At 43.7% G+C, this 21,258-nt stretch overlaps 1 protein-coding gene across 3 annotated transcripts in view; it reads left to right on the top strand.

Moving 5' to 3' along the window:
* The window catches only part of LOC135222773 (uncharacterized), a 241,158-nt gene that overhangs the window by 122,639 nt on the left and 97,261 nt on the right, over positions 1 to 21,258 (top strand). For all 3 annotated transcript variants that reach the window (XM_064261030.1, XM_064261028.1, XM_064261029.1), the window contains exon 3: positions 18,458 to 18,557. In XM_064261030.1, the coding sequence (XP_064117100.1) occupies positions 18,458 to 18,557 (100 nt within the window). The remainder of the gene's footprint in view (positions 1 to 18,457; positions 18,558 to 21,258) is intronic.

Below are 21,258 nucleotides of genomic sequence, written 5' to 3'. Positions count from 1 at the left end.
AAGAGAATTCACTTAGGTCCAACATATCGGATAGACTGCTTCCCCCACCTCTACCTCATCAGAGGCGTTTTTACACGGCCTCAGAAAGGCCTTTACTGACCAAACAGGCAGACCCGGACCTGGTTCATCTCGGTCCAGGTCTGTTGTTGCAGCACCTGACTGGCGAGAGTATTTCTCTCACAGCAGGAGGCAGCAACATTGAAAGCCACCACCATGGCGGCTCTCCATGCAGTCTCCTGGGTGGACCTGTCATCTTTCACAGTGTCCAAGGTTCTTCCTCTGGGGCCATTACTCTGGGGAAGACTCGGCCTTCGGGAGGCTGTGTCAGTCTAGGGCTATTACCTACCTGGCCCACCAAACTGCTAACTAGTGGGCTAACCTGGTGCTCAAAAGATGTGATGCTGTCCTCTCTTGAGTAACCAGGTCGCATGGTTCCGAGTTGGTTTTTGCCTTAAGGAACAGATCTTTGCTGGATTTTACCTCTCTTTTCAATAGAGAACAGGTAGTGCTGCGATGGACAAGTGGAGGGATGATGACAAGGACCGGCTTGTTCACCAGGCAGTAGCGAAGGCTTCTGTGCCCACCCATTCAACTGTGGCTAGACCTTCGAGTCTGGCTAGCTCTTCATCGGCCCCAAAGAAGTCCCACTTCTAAGTTATCTCGAGGAATGACCCAGCCATCTTCTTCCTCTTCGAAGGGAACGCCGTCACGCCCCTTTCAGCCAACTTTGCCTTCGGGTAAGAGAGGTAAGGGTAAGAAGAAGAAGGGGAACCGCTAGGGTCGGTTTTCCCCTCCAGCTGCTGCCATTGGTGTGGGGGGTTGTCTATCGAGCCATTGGGCAACTTGGCAGCGATACAGAGCAGAGATTTGGGAGTGGATGTCCTTCGGGAGGGTTATCTACTCCCCTTCGAGTCTCCGCCACCCTTCACCAACCACCTGTCTTTTTTCCTACGTAGTTGGATCACCGAAACACCAAGCACTAGTACAAGAAGTGCAGAAGATGCTGAGCAAGGGAGCTGTAGGAGTCATGTCGGACTGCTCTCCTGGGTTCTACAGCCGAGTCTTTCTCATAGAGAAGATTTCGAGGGTTAGAGACCAGTCATAGACCTTTCTCCCCAGAACCGATTCGTTCGCCAGACTCGGTACAAGATGGAGACACCACGTTCAGTGTTGGCCTCTATCAGGGAGAACGACTTCATGCTTATGGTGGACCAGAAGGATGAGTATTTTTCTAAATACCCCTTCATCTTCCTGCAAGTACCTCCGCTTCGTCCTTGGAGACATGGTCTACCAATTCAGGGCACTCTGTTTTGGGCTCTCGACCGCTCCCCGGGTGTTCATGAGAGTGTTCAACCTGGTCTTGGCTTGGACACATTCGCACACATCTTTTGAGGTATCTCAACGATTGGTTGGTCCTGGCGAGCTCCTGCTCGCAGTTGCTGCCGGACAGGGATCGCCTTCTCAAGTTTTGTCAGGATCTAGGGATCTTGACAAATCTGGAGAGGTCCGATCCCAAACCCAAGCAGAGGACGTTGTATCTGGGCATGCTGATAGACACGGTAGCAGCAAGAGTTTTCCCCTTGGACTCTCGTATCAGCAGGCGTCTTCACCTTCGGCCTCTCCAGTGGAGACTGAGGGAGTATTGGTCCCTGTTACAGGATTTTCAGTCTGTCCTTGTTCCTCTCTTGCAGGAAGTAAGGGAAGACTTGGACTGGTAGGTAGATGTCGGGAACCTCATCGTAGGAGTGGATCTGTCCACCCTGCATCTGGACATGCTCCTGTTCTCAGACACATTGAACGAGGGATGGGGCACACACCTGGAGGTGTTGCTGACTACAGGAGTGTGTAACCTTCACAACAGGTGCCTTCACATCAACGTCCTGGAACACAAGGCAGCCTTCCTGGCCCTCCAAGGGGGACTTGCCTCTCTCGAGCTACACTGGTTGACAATGCAGGTAGAGCTGTCAGCCAAGTACATTCCATGCAAGAGGAATGTAGTGGCAGACAAGCTCAGCCGCCAGAATCAGGTGATAGGAACCAAATAGTCCCTACACCAGAACGTGGCAGAAAGGCTTTTCAGCCTATGGGGGTGTCCAGTCTTAGACTTGTTTGCCACCCGGTTCAACAGGAATGTGGAAATCTTCTGCTCCATTGTTCCGGACCCATGGGTAGCTGCAGAGAACATGTTTCAACACCCATGGAACAACCTAGAAGTCTGTGCCTTTTCCCCGTTCTGACTGGTTCAAGCAGTGATCAGCAGGATGCGGATCATGCAGAATCTTTGAATTATTCTGGTGGCACCCAGATAGAGAGATCCCCCCATGGCAGAACCTGCTTTGTTAACTGCATGTCGAACGGTATCACCATACAGTAGAGTCCCTGTGTCTTCATGGCTGGAGGTTATCCACCATCTCTTGAGAGCGAGAGGCTTTTTTCATTGAGCAGCAACAGAGATGGCAGGATACCTTAGACAGTCCTCTGCAGCAGTATACCAGGGAAAGTGGGCCGTCCTCTGTGGTTGGTGTCATGGACAGGGTATCTCTCCAGTCGGAGCTGCTCTTCAGAAGGTCGTGGACTTCCTAGTCTACCTTTGCCCAGAGAAGCTCCTTTCCGTCTGAGCCATAAAGGGCTATAGGGCTCCATTTGCCTTGGTCCTAAAGCAGAAGGGTTTGGATACCTCATCTTCCTTCGAGATATCTCTTCTCATGAGGAGTTTCGAGAGGTCTTGCCCACCCAGGGATCTCAGGCCTCCTGCATGGGATGTGACTCTTGTACTACAGAGCTTGACTTGTGCCCCGTACGAGTCACTTCGAGAGTCCTCAGCCAGGGATCTGACCCTCAAGACCATCTTTCTGTTGGCCACAGTATTGGTGAAGAGAGTAGGCGAACTGCATGGTCTTTCTTTCAACGTTAAACACTCAAGAGGTTGGGGATCGGTTACGCTCGACTTCATCCCAGATTTCGTAGCGAAGACCCAGAATCCATCGGTCCTTGACACTAGGTTCGAGTCCTTCTCCATCCCCTCCCTGAGTGACTTTGTTGGTGATGATCCAGATAAGATGCTACTTTGCCCGGTTAGAGTACTACGGTGCTATCTTAAGAGGACTTACCATCTCCGGCCTGAGTGTTGACGACTCTTTGTTAGCACCAGTGGTTCCAAAAAAGAGGTGTCCAAGAACACTGTCTCCGACTGGCTTCGTGAGACGATCAAGAAGGTGTACTCTGCTGCTGGCGATGACATCGGTACACTTCGTCCGAGAACTCACGAGGTCAGGGACATTGCCCCATCCCTCGCATTCCGTAAAAACCTGTCAGTTCAACAGGTGTTGAAGGCAGGGATCTGGTCTGGGCGAGCCAGACCACCTTCACCTCTCAATACCTATGGGATATTGCCCACAGGTCCTTGGACACATTTTCCTTGGGATTGGTGGTGGCTGCTCAACAAGTTGTGTAGCTTACCCAGCTCCTCTAACAGGAGAGAGTCGCATCTTGTCTTGTTGTATGGTATGATTGAGTATGAATGCAGAGTGACTGGCTCTTCTTCATCCCTTTCACCCTACTCTTTCCCTCCGGGTAGAGAGTAATGTGGACCGTACATGCCGGACCGAGCATAGATTTAGGTAATTCACTCCTAAAGTAACCTATCTTTTCCTTTTGTTAGAGATAGAAGCAAATATCCTCCCCTTCCCTTACAAGGCAGGGAAGGGGACCTTGACATAATACAAACCCATAACTTGTATTTGCCTTATAGTCACCAATATATGGTTCTTTGCTTTCCCATATAGGCAACTTGTATCTCTCCCTTATGAAAAACGCCCAGAAGGCTGACTCTGAACTCGCAGTTCCATAACTCTGATCAGATGCAAGTGGCTGGATCCTCTTCCTTGCTCTAACAACCCCGAGAGGAACCTAGGTGGGCTGAACCTCAGTCAGTTCATTGGACCTCACTCAGATTCCTCCCACCAATCAGTGACTCTTCCTATCGTAAAGACCGATGGTTTGTATATCGTGTAGAAACAAATCACAGTTTTTGAAAGTAAATTGTATTTTTCCTAACTATACAAACCTAGGTCCTTTACACTTAGTGCCCACCTCATGTCACCCCTCAATCTTTTACCTGGGCTGAAAGCAAATAGGAATGTTTACATCCGGTTGGAGAAACTATCAACAAGCGGACTGGTAATTAACTACTGAACCACCTTGTTAAGAATTCAGCAGTCGTGTCCAGGCTACTCCTTAATGCCTTAAGAAATTCCTATTGTAAAGGACCTAGGTTTGTATAGTTAGAAAAAATACAATTTACTTTAAAAAACTGGGATTTTTCCAAGTGCAGCTGGTAACCGGTTAAAACAACAATCAGAGATTGTAAGCAAGGAATCTGTGAGATCTGGAAATGCTTGTGTTTATGAAGTGAAAGCTTGTCAGCAACCGCACACAACCTCGTGACGCTCAGTCTTCTAACCACTTTGAAGAGTAAGACGCTTACTCTTTGCTCTACTTCCAAGCCGGTTGTGTTTTGCCCATGTTCTGTTCTTTTCAGTGTGTTGTGTGTGTGTGTTCCTGTGTAATGGCTTCTTACGAGTCTCCACGACCTTGCCAGCATATGTGCCCGAGTGTCCGAGGGTTCCTGTGCTCGAGATTTTTGGTGGTTTCGGTTACAGATCCTCATACAACTTGCAGTAGGTGCAGAGCTAATTTTTGTACTGGGACAATCCTTGCCCGAAATGTCGTGCCTGGCCTAAGGCTCAGTGGAAGTTATTTTATAAGAAGAGGGAGCAGAGTTTCAACTCTTCCTTCTTCGGAAGGGTTTTCTTTGCCTCTTCGGGACAATTTGGCTGCTCCTTCTCCTTCATGTGATGCTAATTCTGGTGTTCCAGTGTCTCCTTCCTTTTCTTACAGTGATTCGTCGATGGAAGTATCGGGAGTGCCAAAAGCTGATTTTATGTGTAATGTAGCTCTCCCTCTCCCTCGGGTTCCAGTTCCAGATTCGGAGTCACCCAAAATATTGGCGGTCTGGGCATCGCTTCGGCTATGGTGCTCACCCTCTTGGGAGGGTTTGTTGTCTCATTTCATGGAGTGGAGGTCCGTACCCCCCTCAGCTCCCACTGTTCTCCCACCTCCCCCTGGTCTCATCTATGCTGGGTCTCGCGGGCAGCCTTCGTGTGGGTCAGCTTTGCCAGTGAGGCCATCTACCAGCTCTGGTTATAAGAGGTCGTGAAATCACTCCCAGCATCCACTTGTCCCGCCGCTATGATGTCATCCCTTCCAGCTATGATGTTATCGTCCTTGCTCGCTAAGCTGTCCAAGGCTTTATTTCAGGCAGTCTTCAAGAGGCTGGACTCTGTTTTGGAAGAGAAGTTCTCTGCATTCGCTGCGAAGGAGACTTTCCATAAACGGAAGGTCTCTTCTCCACCTCCTGCTGCTAAGAGGTCTCATAGGGAAGAAGTTGCTTCTTCCTCTCCTTCTTCACCGCCATTGCCGCCTTGTTGTCATCGCATCAGACGTTGGAGGATCAAGGACTTTGCGATTTCTCCTTCTTTGAGCAGAGGGAGTGTTTTGCCTTCTACCTCTCACGTCCGGGTCTCTTCCCATGCACATCCGTGGTCGTTCTACCAAGAGGAACACTTTGCCTACTTCCCCTCATGATTGTCTCTCTCCATCTTGGCTTAGCGTTCGTGGTTCTGGCAGTGGATCCTGCAGAAAGGGCCCTTCCTCGTCTTTGCTGCTTGGCCAAGTCTCCGCTATGCATACTGGTAATCCATCGACATCTTCCCTTCACAACCGTGTCTCTCCACATGGACATATTCATAACAGTGTGGAGCCTTCATCTTCTGTATACAGACATGCCTCTGGCTTGCACGTATGCGCTGGTGTGATTGGAACTGCTCCTCCTTCGTCTACCTCGGTTCCAGTTTGTCGTCGTAAGGATGATAAGGCTCCAATCAAGAGGTCTAAGGTTGCAGAGGTGAAGGTGGTTCAGGCTGTATGTAAGGATTCTTCAATCAATAAAGATGTGGTCCAAGGACGGGTTCCTTGTTCGCCTGATAGAGGTCTTGACCCTGAGAATTGTTCACCTTCAAGAAGCTCACTTCATTCACGTTCTGTGTCTCGGGACCGGGCTCCATCGACTTCTCACAAATGTGTACCTTGTATCATTGCACAGCCATGTATGCTGTTCCTCATGTGAACGTGTATGTGCTTCACATGACGTATGTGTACGTGATCGTTTCACTGGTGGTGTACCTGGTTCTTCACACGAATTTGGACTAGGTTTGAGCAGGGATTGGGCTCTAGTGTCGTTGTTGGTGGACACGCAACAGCTTTCGTTAGTTGGTTCTCCGTGTGTTAGAGGTGCCGCCCTTGCATTTGATATTCAGAAGGCTAGATCCTCTATCAAATCGTCTCCCAAACATGCTTCTTCTCGTCGTCGGTATCCTTTGCCAGAGCAGGAGGAGGGAGACAGTCAAGAGTTTTCGTCTTCCTTTTCAGAGGTTTTTGACCTCATTCGTGGGTTCAACAATCTTGAGTGTAGGACTCAAGCTCAGTCTTCGATCACACCTACATGTTTGGAAGCCTTGCTGGGTGCCTGTCATGACCCTAAGTCTTCTTTTGAGCTTCCTCTGTCGGGCCATGCTCAGTCCGTCTTCCAGCATGTGAACACTTTGTTGCAGGACCGGGATGGCTCTGTGTTCGAAGGGGTCGTCCAAGTTTCTTCCTCCTCCTCTCATACGGCATAGGAAGTGTTATTCAACTAATTCAGTTCATCTGATGCCTCGTTACCTTAACCCAGACGTGATTCATCTCAGGCCTGGTTTAACCTTAGAGCAGGTGAGGTCGGAAGGTCCTTTGTCATCTCAGAAAGCCCTGACTGTGGAGTCAACAGCTGCTTCCATTTTTCAGACGGTCTCGTGGGTAGACTTATGGTCAGTAGCAATAGCCAGGATCGGTTCTGATTTGTCAGTAGAGGGGTTAGCGAGTTTGTCTTCCCTCGCTAGGCTGTTGCAGTCCGGTGGTAAGGTGTTCTTCTATCTAGTCCACCTTAGCACTAACTTATGGGCTAACCTTCTTCTAGCTAGGAGAGACACAGCTTTTTCAAAGGTGCCAGGCTTAGTGGACTCTGAGTCCTTGTCAGGACTCCAAAATTGGGATCTTCTGGATTCTCAATTACTGTTCACTAGGACGGAGTTAGAAAATGTGATTGATCGGCGATGGGCTGATACCAAAGGCAGGTTGGACCACCAAGCAGTTTCGAAGTCGGAGGCATGTTTGCATCGTCCCCCTCCTCCTCTTCCTGAGAGACAAGTAAAAAGATCCTCGCCTGTCAAGTCTCCTAAGGGATCTGCTTTGGCTAGGGTCCTGCGGGCCTCCTCTCAGGCTGAGTCAAATAAGCAGCGTCCCTTTCAATCCCGTCCCTACAAGCCTGGGAGGGGATATAGAGGAAGGCGCAGAGGTGGTCGTCAATAGTATGGGCGCCTCTCCCTCTCCCTTGCCACAGGTAGGGGGATGCCTGGCGGGCCAAGTGGTGAGATTATGGAGCAGAGAAGTGGGTAGTAGAAGTTCTGCGAGTGGGATATCTACTACCATTCGACTACTCTCCCCCTCTCTGGGACAGTCCATTGCTCGTTCAGTCATACCCGTACAATTCTCCAAAGTTCTTAGCTCTTCGGGGGAAGTGTTGAAGATGTTGGATAAGGGTGTGATGGAGGAAGTAATATGGCCTTCTCCAGGGTTTTGCATTTGTATTTTCCTGGTACCAAAGGCGACAGGCGACTGGAGGCCGGTAATTGACCTTTCCACCTTGAATCATTTTGTCAGGAAGACAAGGTTCAAGATGGAGACACCATGGGCGGTGTTGGCAGCAGTGAGGGACAATGAATTTTTGCTGTCAATAGACCTCAAAGACGCTTACTTCCAGATTCATATTCATCCTTCACACAGAAAGTTTCTTCACTTTGCTCTCGGAGAGAAAATATTCCAGTTCAAGGTCCTTTGGTGTGGGTTAACTCATCCCCTCAGGTGTTCACAAGGGTCTTCTCGATGACTGGCTGGTCTTAGCGAGCTCCAGGAAGAAGCTGTTGCAAGACAGAGATTGTCTACTTCAATTTTGTTTGGAGCTGGGCATTGTAGTGAACCTAGAGAAGTCGAATCTGGATCCCAGTCAGAATTCCCTTTATCTAAGTATGGTGATATATACAGCAGCATTGAGAGTGCTTCCTTCAGAGCAGAGGTTGGAGAAGTTGCGGGTGGTAGCATGCAATTTCCTTTCACAGCCAAAACAGCCAGCTCACCAGTGGATGGTTCTTCTGGGGATTTTGTTTTCCCTTGAGAAGCTGGTCCCTCATGGTTGTCTCCATCTTTTAGCCCTTCAGTGGAGACTGAAGACTTCTGGTACCCAGGTGGCAGGAGATTCCCCTCTTCAGAGAGTTACTCTGTCTGAAGAGGTGAGGAAAGACCTTCGTTGGTGGTTGGACAATTGAAATCTCTTAGTTAACCCTTCTGAATTCTCTCCCTCCAGACTTCCTTCTGTTGCACATCAGTGTTTTGGAGTTGAAGGCAGCTTTTGTGGGTCTGAAGGAATTTTAGAAGGTAGAGGGACAGTCCATTGCTCTGTCAGCTGTACCCTTACAATTCTCTGAAGTTCTTAGCTCTTTGGGGGGAAGTGTTGAAGATGATGGACAAGGGTGCTATAGAGGAAGTAATGTGCCCTTCTCCAGGGTTTTACAGTTGCATTTTCCTGGTACCAAAGGCAACGGGCGACTGGAGGCCGGTAATTGACCTTTCCACCTTGAATAATTTTGTCAGGAAGACAAGGTTCAAGATGGAGATCCCACAAACGGTGTTGGCAGCAGTGAGTGACTACCTTTTGCTGTCAATAGACCTGAAGGATGCTTACTTCCAGATTCATATTCATCCTTCACACAGAAAGTTTCTTCGCTTCGCTCTCGGAGAGAAAATATTCCAGTTCCAGGTCCTTTGGTGTGGGTTAACTCATCCCCTCAGGTGTTCACAAGGGTCTTCTCGATGACTGGCTGGTCTTAGCGAGCTCCAGGAAGAAGCTGCTGCAAGACAGAGATTGTCTACTTCGATTTTGTTTGGAGCTGGGCATTGTAGTGAACCTAGAGAAGTCGAATCTGGATCCCAGTCAGAATTCCCCTTATCTAAGTATGGTGATATATACAGCAGCGTTGAGTGCCTCCTTCAGAGCAGAGGTTGGAGAAGTTGCGGGTGATAGCATGCAATTTCCTTTCACAGCCAAAACAGCGGCTCACCAGTGGCTGGCTCTTCTGAGAATTTTGTCCTCCCTCGAGAAGCTGGTCCCTCATGGTCGTCTCCATCTTCGATCCCTACAGTGGAGACTGAAGACTTCTGGTTCCTAAGAGGATATTCCCCTCTTCAAAGAGCTCCTGTGTCTGAACAGTTGAGGAAAGTTCTTCATTGGTGGTTGGGCGATCAAAATCTCTTAGTAGGTATTCCTTCTGAATTCCCTCCCTCCAGACTTCCTTCTGTTTTTGGATCTCTCACAGGTTGGGGTGCTCATCTAGGTGACCTCATCATGTCAGGTGTTTGGAGTATGGAAGAGAAGCTACTGCACAGCAACATTTTGGAGTTGAAGGCAGCTTTTCTGGGTCTGAAGGAGTTTCGGGAGAAAATAGAGGGCCATTTGTTGGTTCTGATGTCTAACAACACCACGGCTGTCGCCTATGTGAACAAACAGGAAGCTCTGGTGTCTCGCCAGCTCCATTCATTGATAGTCGAGTTACACCAGTGGGCAGTCGACAACTGGGTGGAACTCTGCAAGATACATCCCAGGTAAGAAGAATGTGGTCACCGACAAGCTGAGCCGTTGGAACCAGATTCTGGGCATGGAGTGGTCTCTACATCAAGTTGTGGCAGACAGGCTTTTTCAGGTTTGGGGGAGGCCTATGTTAGACCTCTTTGCAATTCGCTACAACAGAAAACTAGAAGTTTATTGTTCGGTGATCCCGGATTCTCTTTCCCTGGCGGAGGATGCCTTCCAACACCCTTGGGACACCCTAGAGGTGTATGCTTTCCCTCAGTTTTACCTGATCCGTCAGGTGCTGAACAGGGTGATGAGATCTGAAAACCTCCGGATGACATTACTAGTTCCTCTGTGGCCACAGGCAGAATGGTTTCCGGACCTTCTGTGTCACATCGAAAGGTTTCACCAGTCGGTAGAATCCTTGTCTCTTCACGGATGGAGACTATCAAGTACCTCCTCCAGGCGAGAGGGTTTTCTCAGAACACTGCAAGACATATGTCCAACAGATTTGCCACCTTTTCCATTCCATCATTAAGTGACTTTGTTTATAATGACTCACAAGAGCTCTTCTTGTGTCATGTAAGAACCCAGCATTGCTATCTCAAAAGGACTCGACATCTCAGACCGGGGTGTTGTAGGATTTCTGTTAGTATGGGTTGATCAAAGAAAGAGGTTTCCAAGAATACCATTTCTCTCTGGATTCGTGAGGCAATCAAGCAGGCTTATTTGTCTCTTGATGGTTCTGTCACTGAGTCTGTGCAGGCTAGAGCACATGACATCAGAGGTATAAGTTCCTCTGGATTTCGAGAAAAATTTTGCTGTTCATAGAGTTTTGAGCACTGGTACTTGGTTACACCAATCCACATTCACCTCTTTTTATTTAAGAGATGTTGCCCACAGGTCTATGGACATGTTTTCCCTGGGTTCTGTGGTGGCTGCACAACAAGTGTGTAGCTCATCCATTGTCCTTGACTGGGCAGTTTTGTATCTTACCTAAGGTGATTGTGTGGAAGAGAGAATGAGTGAGTGGGCTGGTCTCTTTCTTTCTCTTTTTTCCATTCTTCTTCCTTCGGGCAGGTTGAGGAATAGACTCGTATATGCTAGACTGATCTGATACAGGTTAGTATGATAGGCATACTGATAGTTTGTTTGCTGAATATATTTATGAATAATCAAACCCTCTATTCAGTAGCAAATACTTGGCTTGCTACCAAAGGGGGGGGGGGGGGGGGTCAGGAGTAATAACAGACCTCTGTGATTTTATGGTTTGTTATTGAACAGTCAGAGTTTTCTTTAGTCCCTTAAATGCAATGAATCTGCTCATATATCATTGTATTGCATCCCATGACTGAGTTGTAGATTTCAATTTATCTGTCTTCTCACACTCATTCATGCACCTTTGGAACTCGTTTCATTCTGGGAGGTGGTCAGATGGGTTAACTCCCAGCCCGTTTAGGATGTCTATACCTCCCTCCAAGTATAAGTCTATCCTATTGTTAAGACCGAAGGTTTGTTCTGCATATGAACAATGACAAATTTTTAAATAAATTTGTATTTTTCATATCTAACAAACCTGAGGTCTTAATGTATACTGCCCACCTCTAGCCATCCCTCTCTTACTTTTTATTACTTCCTGGTTTGGGAAAAGACTGAACATCACGACCAGCTTTTGGGCATTGCCAGATTTCACAGATTCCTTTCTTAGAATCTCTGATTGTGTTAACCCATTACCAGCTGCGCTTGGAAAATATCCTATTATTAAGACCTCAGGTTTGTTAGGTATGAAAAATACAAATTGGTAGAAAAATTTGTCATTTTGTCATGTGAGAGAGAGGCAGTACATGCTCCCTTGAAGTCAAGTATATAACTAAATCATGAGCCGCCTAGAATGGGGGAGCTGAGCCAGTCTAAAAGTTGCCAATAGTAAATTTATGGGCTATTGAAGAAATGGAACCCCTTTCCCACCCAATTTCTCCAGAACGATGGCGTATAATATTGATTCTCAATGAGGTAATCCGTCCACCACTCAAAACCTGTTATTGTTACTCATATGAGGATATGCGTCCATTAAGGTTAACTTGAGGGATGAAGTTGTGTGTGAAACAGTTAGACATAAGGATTTTGATGATCCAGGCCTTGAGTTTGTGCATCTAAAACACAGGCAGCAAGTTCTTGTTCTTATTCTTGAGGTCCCTGAGGTTTGCAGCCTCTTAAATGATGCCTGGGTTTCAGCATGAAGCCAGCAGCATTGCCACAAATGAGGGTAACCCTATCCTTCTGGACTTTAAATCTGGGGCTCCTGGCTTCGTCCTTTATGAGGTATGTCCGTGAAGGCATTTTGTTTTTTTAGAACAAGCCAGTCTCGTCCATATTGAACACTTGCTCTGGACAGCAGCCCTTGTCCTTGATAATTTTCTTGAAGGTCTTGGGACATTTTGTGGCCGCTTCCAGGCCTGCCAGTGCCATTTCCCCATGCAGAGAAACGGACTTTAGGTGGACCGTTTCTGTTACTGTACTCTTACCAAGGCAAAAACTAATCAAGTTATCCCTATAGTACAGTATTCAGCCACGTACATTTTCTTTCATACAGTAGTATTCAAACCTTATAGTTTTCTGTTAACATAGATAGGGGTGACATTAGTCATTCGTTTGGCAAACATTTAAAAAAAGACATTTTATTGATATTTTGCTGTGTTAATATTAATATTTGAAATTAGTTCAGTAAATAATTTATCATTAAAATGTATTTAGTCACAAAAATAAAATGAAAGTAATTAGCGAATAGTTTAGATATGCTCAACTGTATTTATTGTTTTATATTTACTCTTTTAATAAATGGCATCTCATTTTTTTATTTCACTTTACAATACTTACAGTACTTCCTCTTTCTTCTTCCAAATGAACACCGTATTCTTTGGAAACTTGAATTTCAAGTCTGTGGCTCCTGTGGGCTTATTCCATATGAATAGGTTTCATTTACTGTATAGTACTACTACTACTACTACTACTACTACAATTAATAATAATAATAATAATATGAAAACATCAGCGAGTAGGTAAATTTTCCACGAATTACGTGGAGTTGTGTTCCACAGAAATATATGCGAATCCTGAAATGCGAATAGTCAGGGATCCACTGTATCTGCTATTGTAGTCCAGGGCCCAGAGGGGCGAACCTGGTTTTGCCGGATAAAGTTTTTTTCTCTGCTGTTTCTTGCAGCATGGGGGTAGCTCTTTAAGATTTGAGGGGGTGCCCAGTCATATCCCTTGAGCATTTCGAGATATTAGGCCCTTTCTATCAGACATGTCGAAATAATGAGAAATAACTTCACATTTTCATCAAACATCTTTTTTTCCATATTTTCATGTTAAAAATTCAGATCAAATGCACTCAGTTTATTGTCTCTGATATTTATTCATACAATACAGTCAGCAACATCAAGTCTAGATGTAAACTATAGTGAATTAACCCATTTCTAGTCATTTCATGTATGAGAAATCCGACAACTTTACTTTCATGCAATATTTTTAACTGGCCGTAGAAGAATGCTAGCTATCTACATGGTATATGGAGAACATCTTTTATTTTGAACCCTCTTGGCAACTATCCGACTCAAAAGTATCATTTAATAAGAACAAAAAGTCCTGAAATCTGTTGCCAGAAAGTCAGACTGAGAAACCTTGTCAATCTAAATTACACATGGTGGCTAGTTCAGGCTACTGAAGTCTCAAACAACCAACACTGAAGCATGCACAAAACATGGTGCAAGGTAAACCTTTAACCCTGCAACTGTATTTCATGGTGCTACAAGGGTAATCAGTTTTGCAGCCACATTTGATCATTTCTAATATGTAGTCAGGGGCAGGTTTTGTGTTGTCTGGTAAAGAAGTGGGGCATAGTGTCTTGTTTGCTGTGGCCCTCTTCGATCCATATTCCTCCGGCCTTAGCTCTGGGTTGGCTTCGATTGATTGCCATAAGACTGTCTGAAAATGTGCCCTCTTCAAATTTTCTATGAATGTCTCTCTCGTAGGTGGTAGGGCAGCTAAATTGGGAGAAGACGTGTGGCCTTTCCCACTCTTTTTTTCCCCATACAAGCAGTCTGGTGTGTGACATATCTCGGCTTTCCTTGAACCCGTAACAAGCTGAAATGAAACGAGTGGCTTGAGCAATCACTTCTGGGAGGGATACATCAACATTTCCGATAGCTGATTGGTCACATCCGACTTTCAGGATTTTGACTACTGTACCTTTACCAATGTCGAAGTAGCAAGCCGTGGTATCACATCCTGATATAGCAAGTGCTGGTAACAGGTTCTTCATAATGTCCCTATGCTGAGCCTGTGTCATTTTGATGTCCAATATTGCCCTTACCTTGCTCGGTGATTCCATGGTAAGTGGCACTTCCACTCCTGCCATTTGGTAGTGATACAGGAGTAGAACGAAAACATCAGTATCATCAGAGATAACAGTAATTTGTCTGGCCTCCCCAACAAAATGCAAGACTTGTTGGATTATGATTATATCAGCCTCTTCTTGGTGGGTTTCCAGATCGTACCGAGTCTCTCTTTCTTTGTTTTTGACTCGAAGGGGACAACTATCCTCGCTAGTGACAACCAACTTGTGTTCTCTGGTACTCTGTAAATGGAACAGCCTATCTTGAGTCAGCTCATCAAATAGGCTTTGAATCAGCTGTTTCTTGTTTACAACTGAAGACAGGATAACCTTCTGGGCAGGCAACTTTGTTGTTCAAAGAAGGTGATGTTTCCGTGTAACTCCTGTCTCTCTTCCATCTCGTGTTGTGGACTTAATGGTATACTCATGATACCTGTCGAAGATGAGGTAGACGTCACTATTGATTAGATATAAAGCTATCCTTTTCTTGACCTTCACAACGAAATCAGCTACGCAACCATCCGTAGGCCAATGTATTGTCCAAAGAAGGGCCGATCCATCTATAACAGTGACATCTGCATTACCAGTATTCCTTCGAGAGACTTCTATCCGGAGCGACCTCTTGAGTGTGGACTTTGATCTACCAATCTTCATTCCATTTTTCGTGAACATTGCCGTTGGGACAGGAGCTAGCTCATAAGAGAAGACATCCTTCACATCAATCTCTCGGTCACTAGATAACAATGCAATGAATCTTGAGTAGATGGCATTCAGATCATACACTTCTGAGTTACCAATCTTTACAGACGTGCATGATGCTGCCATAGTCTCCACTTTCATGGAAATTTTGCTTAAAACCCTCCTGGCCAAGTCTTCTCAAAACCTTCCAACATTCCTTCTCTGATCAGTACTGAGTTTTCGATGTTGACAGATGCTGGGGCTATCTTCCCACTGACGATGTTGACAGTGCTTCTATCTGGATGCTGCTTGGGGTCAAGGGGATCCATGCTCGAGTCAGGTTTACTTCGAAGTCCATCTCTGTCCTTTCTATCAGCTTGAATCCTTGACTTGCCCTCCTCTTTGTGGTGCAACTGGATCCTGCTGGCCTCCGTCTCCTCTTCCATTTTTAGCATCTGGGATTCCATCCTGCAGAAGATGTGACGACTAAGTGCCTATATTTTCAGTGCTATCTGCTTAAGTGTTATGCCTATGATCCCTCCTGAACTATGTCCGTACCTCATGAAGGTCGATTCTATGAATTGGCTACTCTAGAGTCCATTCCAAATACCACGTACGTGGTGCATGATGTGTTGTCCTTTCAGGAAGAGGCGCTCAACATGAGATGGGAGTTTATCCATGGAACGGACATAGTATAGACCATACCGAGCATAATTGACGTGACCCACTGCAAAATAATACGGAAGCATCTTTCAGAATGTCGCCAGATGAAGAAGCCAGTCACCCTCGCGTTCAGCACTGATATACGTCATCATCAGCAATACAGGCTTGACCGAGACCTCAACCCACAGTTTCACTGTCCTACTCTCAGTGGCAATCTGAACTAATGCTTTCATCATGTCATCTGCAGTCATGAAATGATGACCAATGAACAGGCTGCGGATTACCTCCACCGCCATCATTCGAAGGGCACGAACGTTTTGAGGGAACTTTTTGCCGCTTAGCATCTTAGGAACCCCTCCAAATACTTCTGAAAGAACATCAGAAAGCCCACTTTCAGTTTTCAGGCATCAATGATCCAATGGCCCCCACAAAGCTCATCAGAGCATGCCTCCCACCTAGACGAAGGTACATATCTTTGAAAGTTTCTGGCTGGTCCCATGCAATCTGCACAGCAACTCTGTAGAGCTGTTGGTCGCACGTCAAGATGCTGAATGTCTGGTCTGTTTGAGCTGTAAGTTCTTTCACTCTCATCATGGCAGTCAACATTGTATCTTGATCGGAGGGTTTCATGTCAATCAGAGGTAAGAAGACAGCTTTTGTCTTGGGCTGTGGAAGATGACCCTGCTCCCTGCTAAGTTTTGCGTTGTACCCCTGAAATTTCAGTATAAAATAAAAAGTTTTCTTTTATCAATTTTATGGTTTAAAATATGCATAGTAAATATTTTGTAAAATATTAGTATACAGAAAACAATAGGAAAATACCTAAACCCCAGGCGGATATAATTCAATTAGAAATACGGAAAATGATTTTTTTCAATTATGGGCGCGTCCAACAATAATCAGATGGAAAGGGCTTAATATCTCGAAATGCTCAAGGGATATGACTGGGCACCCCCCTAAATCTTAAAGAGCTACTCCCAGGCTGCAAGAAACAACAGAGAAAAAAAACTATCTGGCAAAACCAGGTTCCTTAAAAATCAAGGGTTTGGGCCCCGGACTATTGAGAAGTTGAGGGGAGGATGGGTATGGAGTTGCCATTTTACACCCGTAGAGTTTCTTTACTTATACCTATCTGGATTGTGCCTTTAACCTATCTGGATTGTGCCTTTACCTGACAGGATCTTGGCTCCATTAATCTGGATAATCAAGAGATTACTGTAGTTACATATATAGTAGTGATAGTGTTAAGACGTTCTACTATGAGATTCAGGGCCTCTGTAACATGGTTTTTTGGACTTTGCTCCTTATCAAAGCATCGGATGTAGCTGAAAGTTGACATATGTATATTTTACAACCACACACAAATTTTGTCAGCATTATCAATAACCTAAACCCGATAGTTTTAGTTTTTATAGAGTAAAAATGATCCAGCCGACGACATGGCCAATGATTACGAGCCAAGAGTAAAAAAACATTCATTACGTAAGCAAGGTAAACACCTTTTGATGAAATGTTTCCCCGCCCATCCCCCAGACAGAAACTCATTCACCTTATTCCATCAGCTCTGAAACCCAAAGACTTTATGAATGGCAGAACAATACATAGATGTGGGTGGGGTATCTGTGCAAGCGAAGTAATGCTACTGTAGCAGTAGTTCCGCAACAGTAGTAATAGCAGTAATATACATGAATTAAACATTTAGGCCAACTGCTGGGATCCTTGATGATCATTTAGCACTTCTTACAACTACTCGAGAAATGAGTTTTTATAGCCAGAAGTTAAATTTTCTAATCCAACAATGCCCATGATAGCCTTCAATGTTACCCTGAATTATAATGAGGCCAAAGTGGGTGGAACCTCATGAAGTCATCATTCTGATGATAATTATTGGTGAACGTTTAAAGCCAAAATACAGTACCGGCTATTTTTTTTAGTAAATAGGTAGATAACCAATAGATAAAAATTGCTATACATTGGATACAGCAGTTATCAAATCAAGCTCGTTTACTCTGTTTTTGAAAATTACCAACTATTCCCTACATCTTGTCAATCTGATTGTGACAGTAATTTCTTAGGAAACTTATTTTGGGAGTTAGACTAATAATCGAAGTGTTTTTGTATTTATTAACATATTTTGCTGGTTTGTTCATTATGACAATTATCAGTGGAGAGGTTTCAGAGTTCATAAAGGTGTACTGCTTTCCTTGTATTTAAATTTGTATGTCATTGTTGCCAGAGGCATAGCCTTCGTTACGTATAGCCTATCATCCATCGAGAAAGAGGGAAGAAATCCTGTCATAAGTTACGTAACGAGTGCGTTCGAAACCTTTTCTCTGAGTAAGTTGGCCCATCTTCAAAAAAAGTCACTTTAACATTATAAGTACCAAATTTATTCAACCTACGTAATGCAGAATACAGTCAAAATTTATGTGTAGACATGATGTGTATTCTGAATAAGCATTATATTTTGTGAAATGCATAGATAAAAAGTTATTGTGAAAAAACCGTGTTACAGAGGCCCTGAATCTCATAGTAGGTAATGTTTATTGTTTACATATGTAAAATTTCTTAATAGTAATAATGTACAAATATTTTTGTCTTGGTTTTCCATATACTTAGCTATGCTTTGCATCTTTTAATATCTCCTCTCTGCAATGTTCTCCAGTCTAAAATTTGTTATGCATGCTTTTAGCAAAAACATTGCTTCTTGTAATGTTCTTTTATGTTGCTAACAACTTTTGTTACAATGTAAACTTTTCAAAGCTAGAAATCCCTTGCTACATTAATATTCTACCCAAAGTAGAGTACTCTGTTTCCTCAGACTTAATTCCTAGGTAACCCCAAACTTAATTCCTAGGTAACCTTAAACTTAATTCCTGTGCAGTGGGACACTTGTGCAAGTAGTATGTGCTGTTATAGTATTTATCTGTATGCATTGGCAGGTCAAGCAGCTGCAGTACCTCGTAAATTGAAATCATTGACTTTTGTTGATCCTGAGAGTGGGAAGGGTGGTGGTGAAAAACCACCACCATTTGATTTCAAGTAAGTAAATTATTCTTGTGTTTAATACAAAAATAAATTGTGCAATGATTAGTGATGGCTTGCTTATTTTTGTGAAATCATCTTTTAAGAAAAAATAAAGTGTATTGTGGAAATAACTTCCATGCCTTGATGGAAGAAATAGATGTGAGAAAATGTTTTCGTCTGTACAATACTACGTATAGTGCATAGATTTATATCATTTGGTATTAGAGAGTTATAAAGGAAAGATGTGATTTTTATGAAAAAAGCACTTGCGTATATTTGTTAGTACAGAAAACTAGAGAATACTAATGTGATTAGGTTGAAATTATAATATTTTTGTGGGTTTTAAGAGTTCACATTAGATAGATAGATTCATAACAAAGTTATTGCATGGATTTCAGATATTTTTTAGTAACCATCCCAAAGGATTTAGCATAAGTAAAAGCTGAAATCAGAAGGCAAATAAAGATAAATACTTTTGTGGAAAACACCATTAGCAAGAAGTATCACAGAGTGAAGGACAGAAAGTGATAAACGCTAATAACTGCTTAGACCATAGACCCCTCAAATAGAAAGACTTGTAACCTCTATGCTCAGTATCTGACACTTGGGTCCCACCGTAATTTGTGTCAAATACATGGTAGAGCCTTTATTTTGGTGTCTCATAGGGGCTTTGAAGGCAGAGAAATTCATCTGTCATAACTTCAACGTCCTAAAGGTCATCTGAAGGTAATTTTAAGGTCAAATCTCATAAAAAAAGCACAAAATCACCCAGAATATTGTATATTCTCTCAATTGAAACAATGGAAAACACAATATAAGTTACCATGTGCTGAAAAAGTCATACGAGAGCAATTAATCCTGGAGAGCACATCAGGAACGTGCCTAAGGCAAACAATATAGTAACTCATGAGACAAGATAATTGATACAAGTTAAGCAGATAGTTTTTATTTTCTTCTCAAGCTGCCAAGTTGTCTTTATTTATTACTGTTATCGAGTACAAATGCTATCATAAAGATGTTTGACAGAGTAAGATGCTCCGTGAATTACAACCGATGGACCATTGATATAAGCTAAAGCTTAGCAGAGATGAGCTCGACAGCAATTCAAGTTGCACTTATCAAACATTTTATAGGCTGAATGTACGAAATGCATTGTTGAGAGTTTGAGTTACCTACAGTTAGTCCACTATTTAAGTTTGTGAGAAGCTCTTAATTAATGTGAGGGTCATCGTTATCTTCAGTTTTGACCCTCAGATTTTTACCTCGAAATTTGTACTCTAGATATCCAGTGAAAAGAAAATAATTTTGCGTTTTATACTGTCATTAGATTTAATTAGGTCTTCCGTGTCAGCAGTAGTGATGTCAAAGTGATAATCTTCAATGCAAATGATAGAGGTACAAGGTATATGAGACTGGTGCGGCATAGACTCATATTTCAAAAGGGCATGGATGTTCTTGGAATCTGCAGCTGCCTTGATATCTACAATATCAATGTAGAAATAACCCCCATTGCATTTTCTGGCTTGGCCAAAGAACTTTTCAAGGGGCTCATCAGCAAACACTCGGTACAACATAGATGAAGTTGTGCTGAGTCAATAGTAACTGCAGCCTCAGTGTTGGCTCTTGAAGACAGCACCAATGCCTCTGCTGTTTACTTTGTGAGCTTTCGCATCTGACCTCAACCACCTGACCATGCACAAGAGGATATAACATCACAAGTTTCTTCAAGTTTCTTAAAAGTAGTTCAGTTTTTGGTCAGTGGTTGACGACACTCATCATGCATGTTAATAACGGAATACTTATCTTTCACATTTATCATGTGGAATCAATTAGTGATGAGCTTAATAAAAATGATGGCGCTGTCACTTGAAGATTTAGCAAACGCAAGGTACGCTTTGTCTCTGTAAAGGCTTTGGGTATATTACTTTGTATAAGATCTTGGCTAAACGGATGCTGTTTCTCCTGTCTTCAACATACAGTGCTTCTATGTCCTTCTATCTTGCAACATGTTTTTCCATCTTTTGTGAAACAAAGTTCATTATCAGGAACGGTTATCCAGTTTTTTCTTACACTTTTGAAAGAATGAACATAGTCAAAAACAAGGAATGCATGAGAATTTATAGCATTTACGAAGACTTTACCAGGGACACCTAATTTACCATAAACTGCAACATTTGTATTGCAATTACCCCCTACACAAATTATAGTACCACCAGCATTGCTAACCGCTACTAAAGCTTATAGTAAAACTATCTTGAGTTGATTTGCATTGAGTTTTACAACAGGGTGAATGCGCAGTATATATATTTAGGACCACCAAAATGGCAGACAACTTCAGTGAACAAAGCATGTGTTGCGAAAACTTCAGTATCACAGGAAAATCATTTTGAGCGTAACCTGCAACATGACCACCTGAGAACCTAAGTGCTTCTATGAGCTTCACTTCATCAAAATGAATTTTCACAAGATGCTGCTGAAGTTGAAGCTTTTGAAAAAGTTACACCAAGTTTTCACAATTTAGAAGTAGTTTTTTCAATATATCCTTTCTAGGTAAAACAACTGAACCCCTGGTGACATAAAAACATCAGAAATGTGGTGAATTTTCCATTACACATTCTATGTATAATATTATTGTTTACATATACTGAATGCACTATGTCCTAAAATAGTGGGACAAAAGTTTCGCATCCCAAGAACGTGAGTCACTAGTCCTTCT

The sequence above is a fragment of the Macrobrachium nipponense genome, chromosome 8 (assembly GCF_015104395.2).
Source record: "Macrobrachium nipponense isolate FS-2020 chromosome 8, ASM1510439v2, whole genome shotgun sequence".
Lineage (NCBI taxonomy): Eukaryota > Metazoa > Arthropoda > Malacostraca > Decapoda > Palaemonidae > Macrobrachium > Macrobrachium nipponense.
The sequence above is the reverse complement of the archived record's forward strand: the minus strand, read 5'-3'. Positions and strand labels throughout refer to the sequence as shown.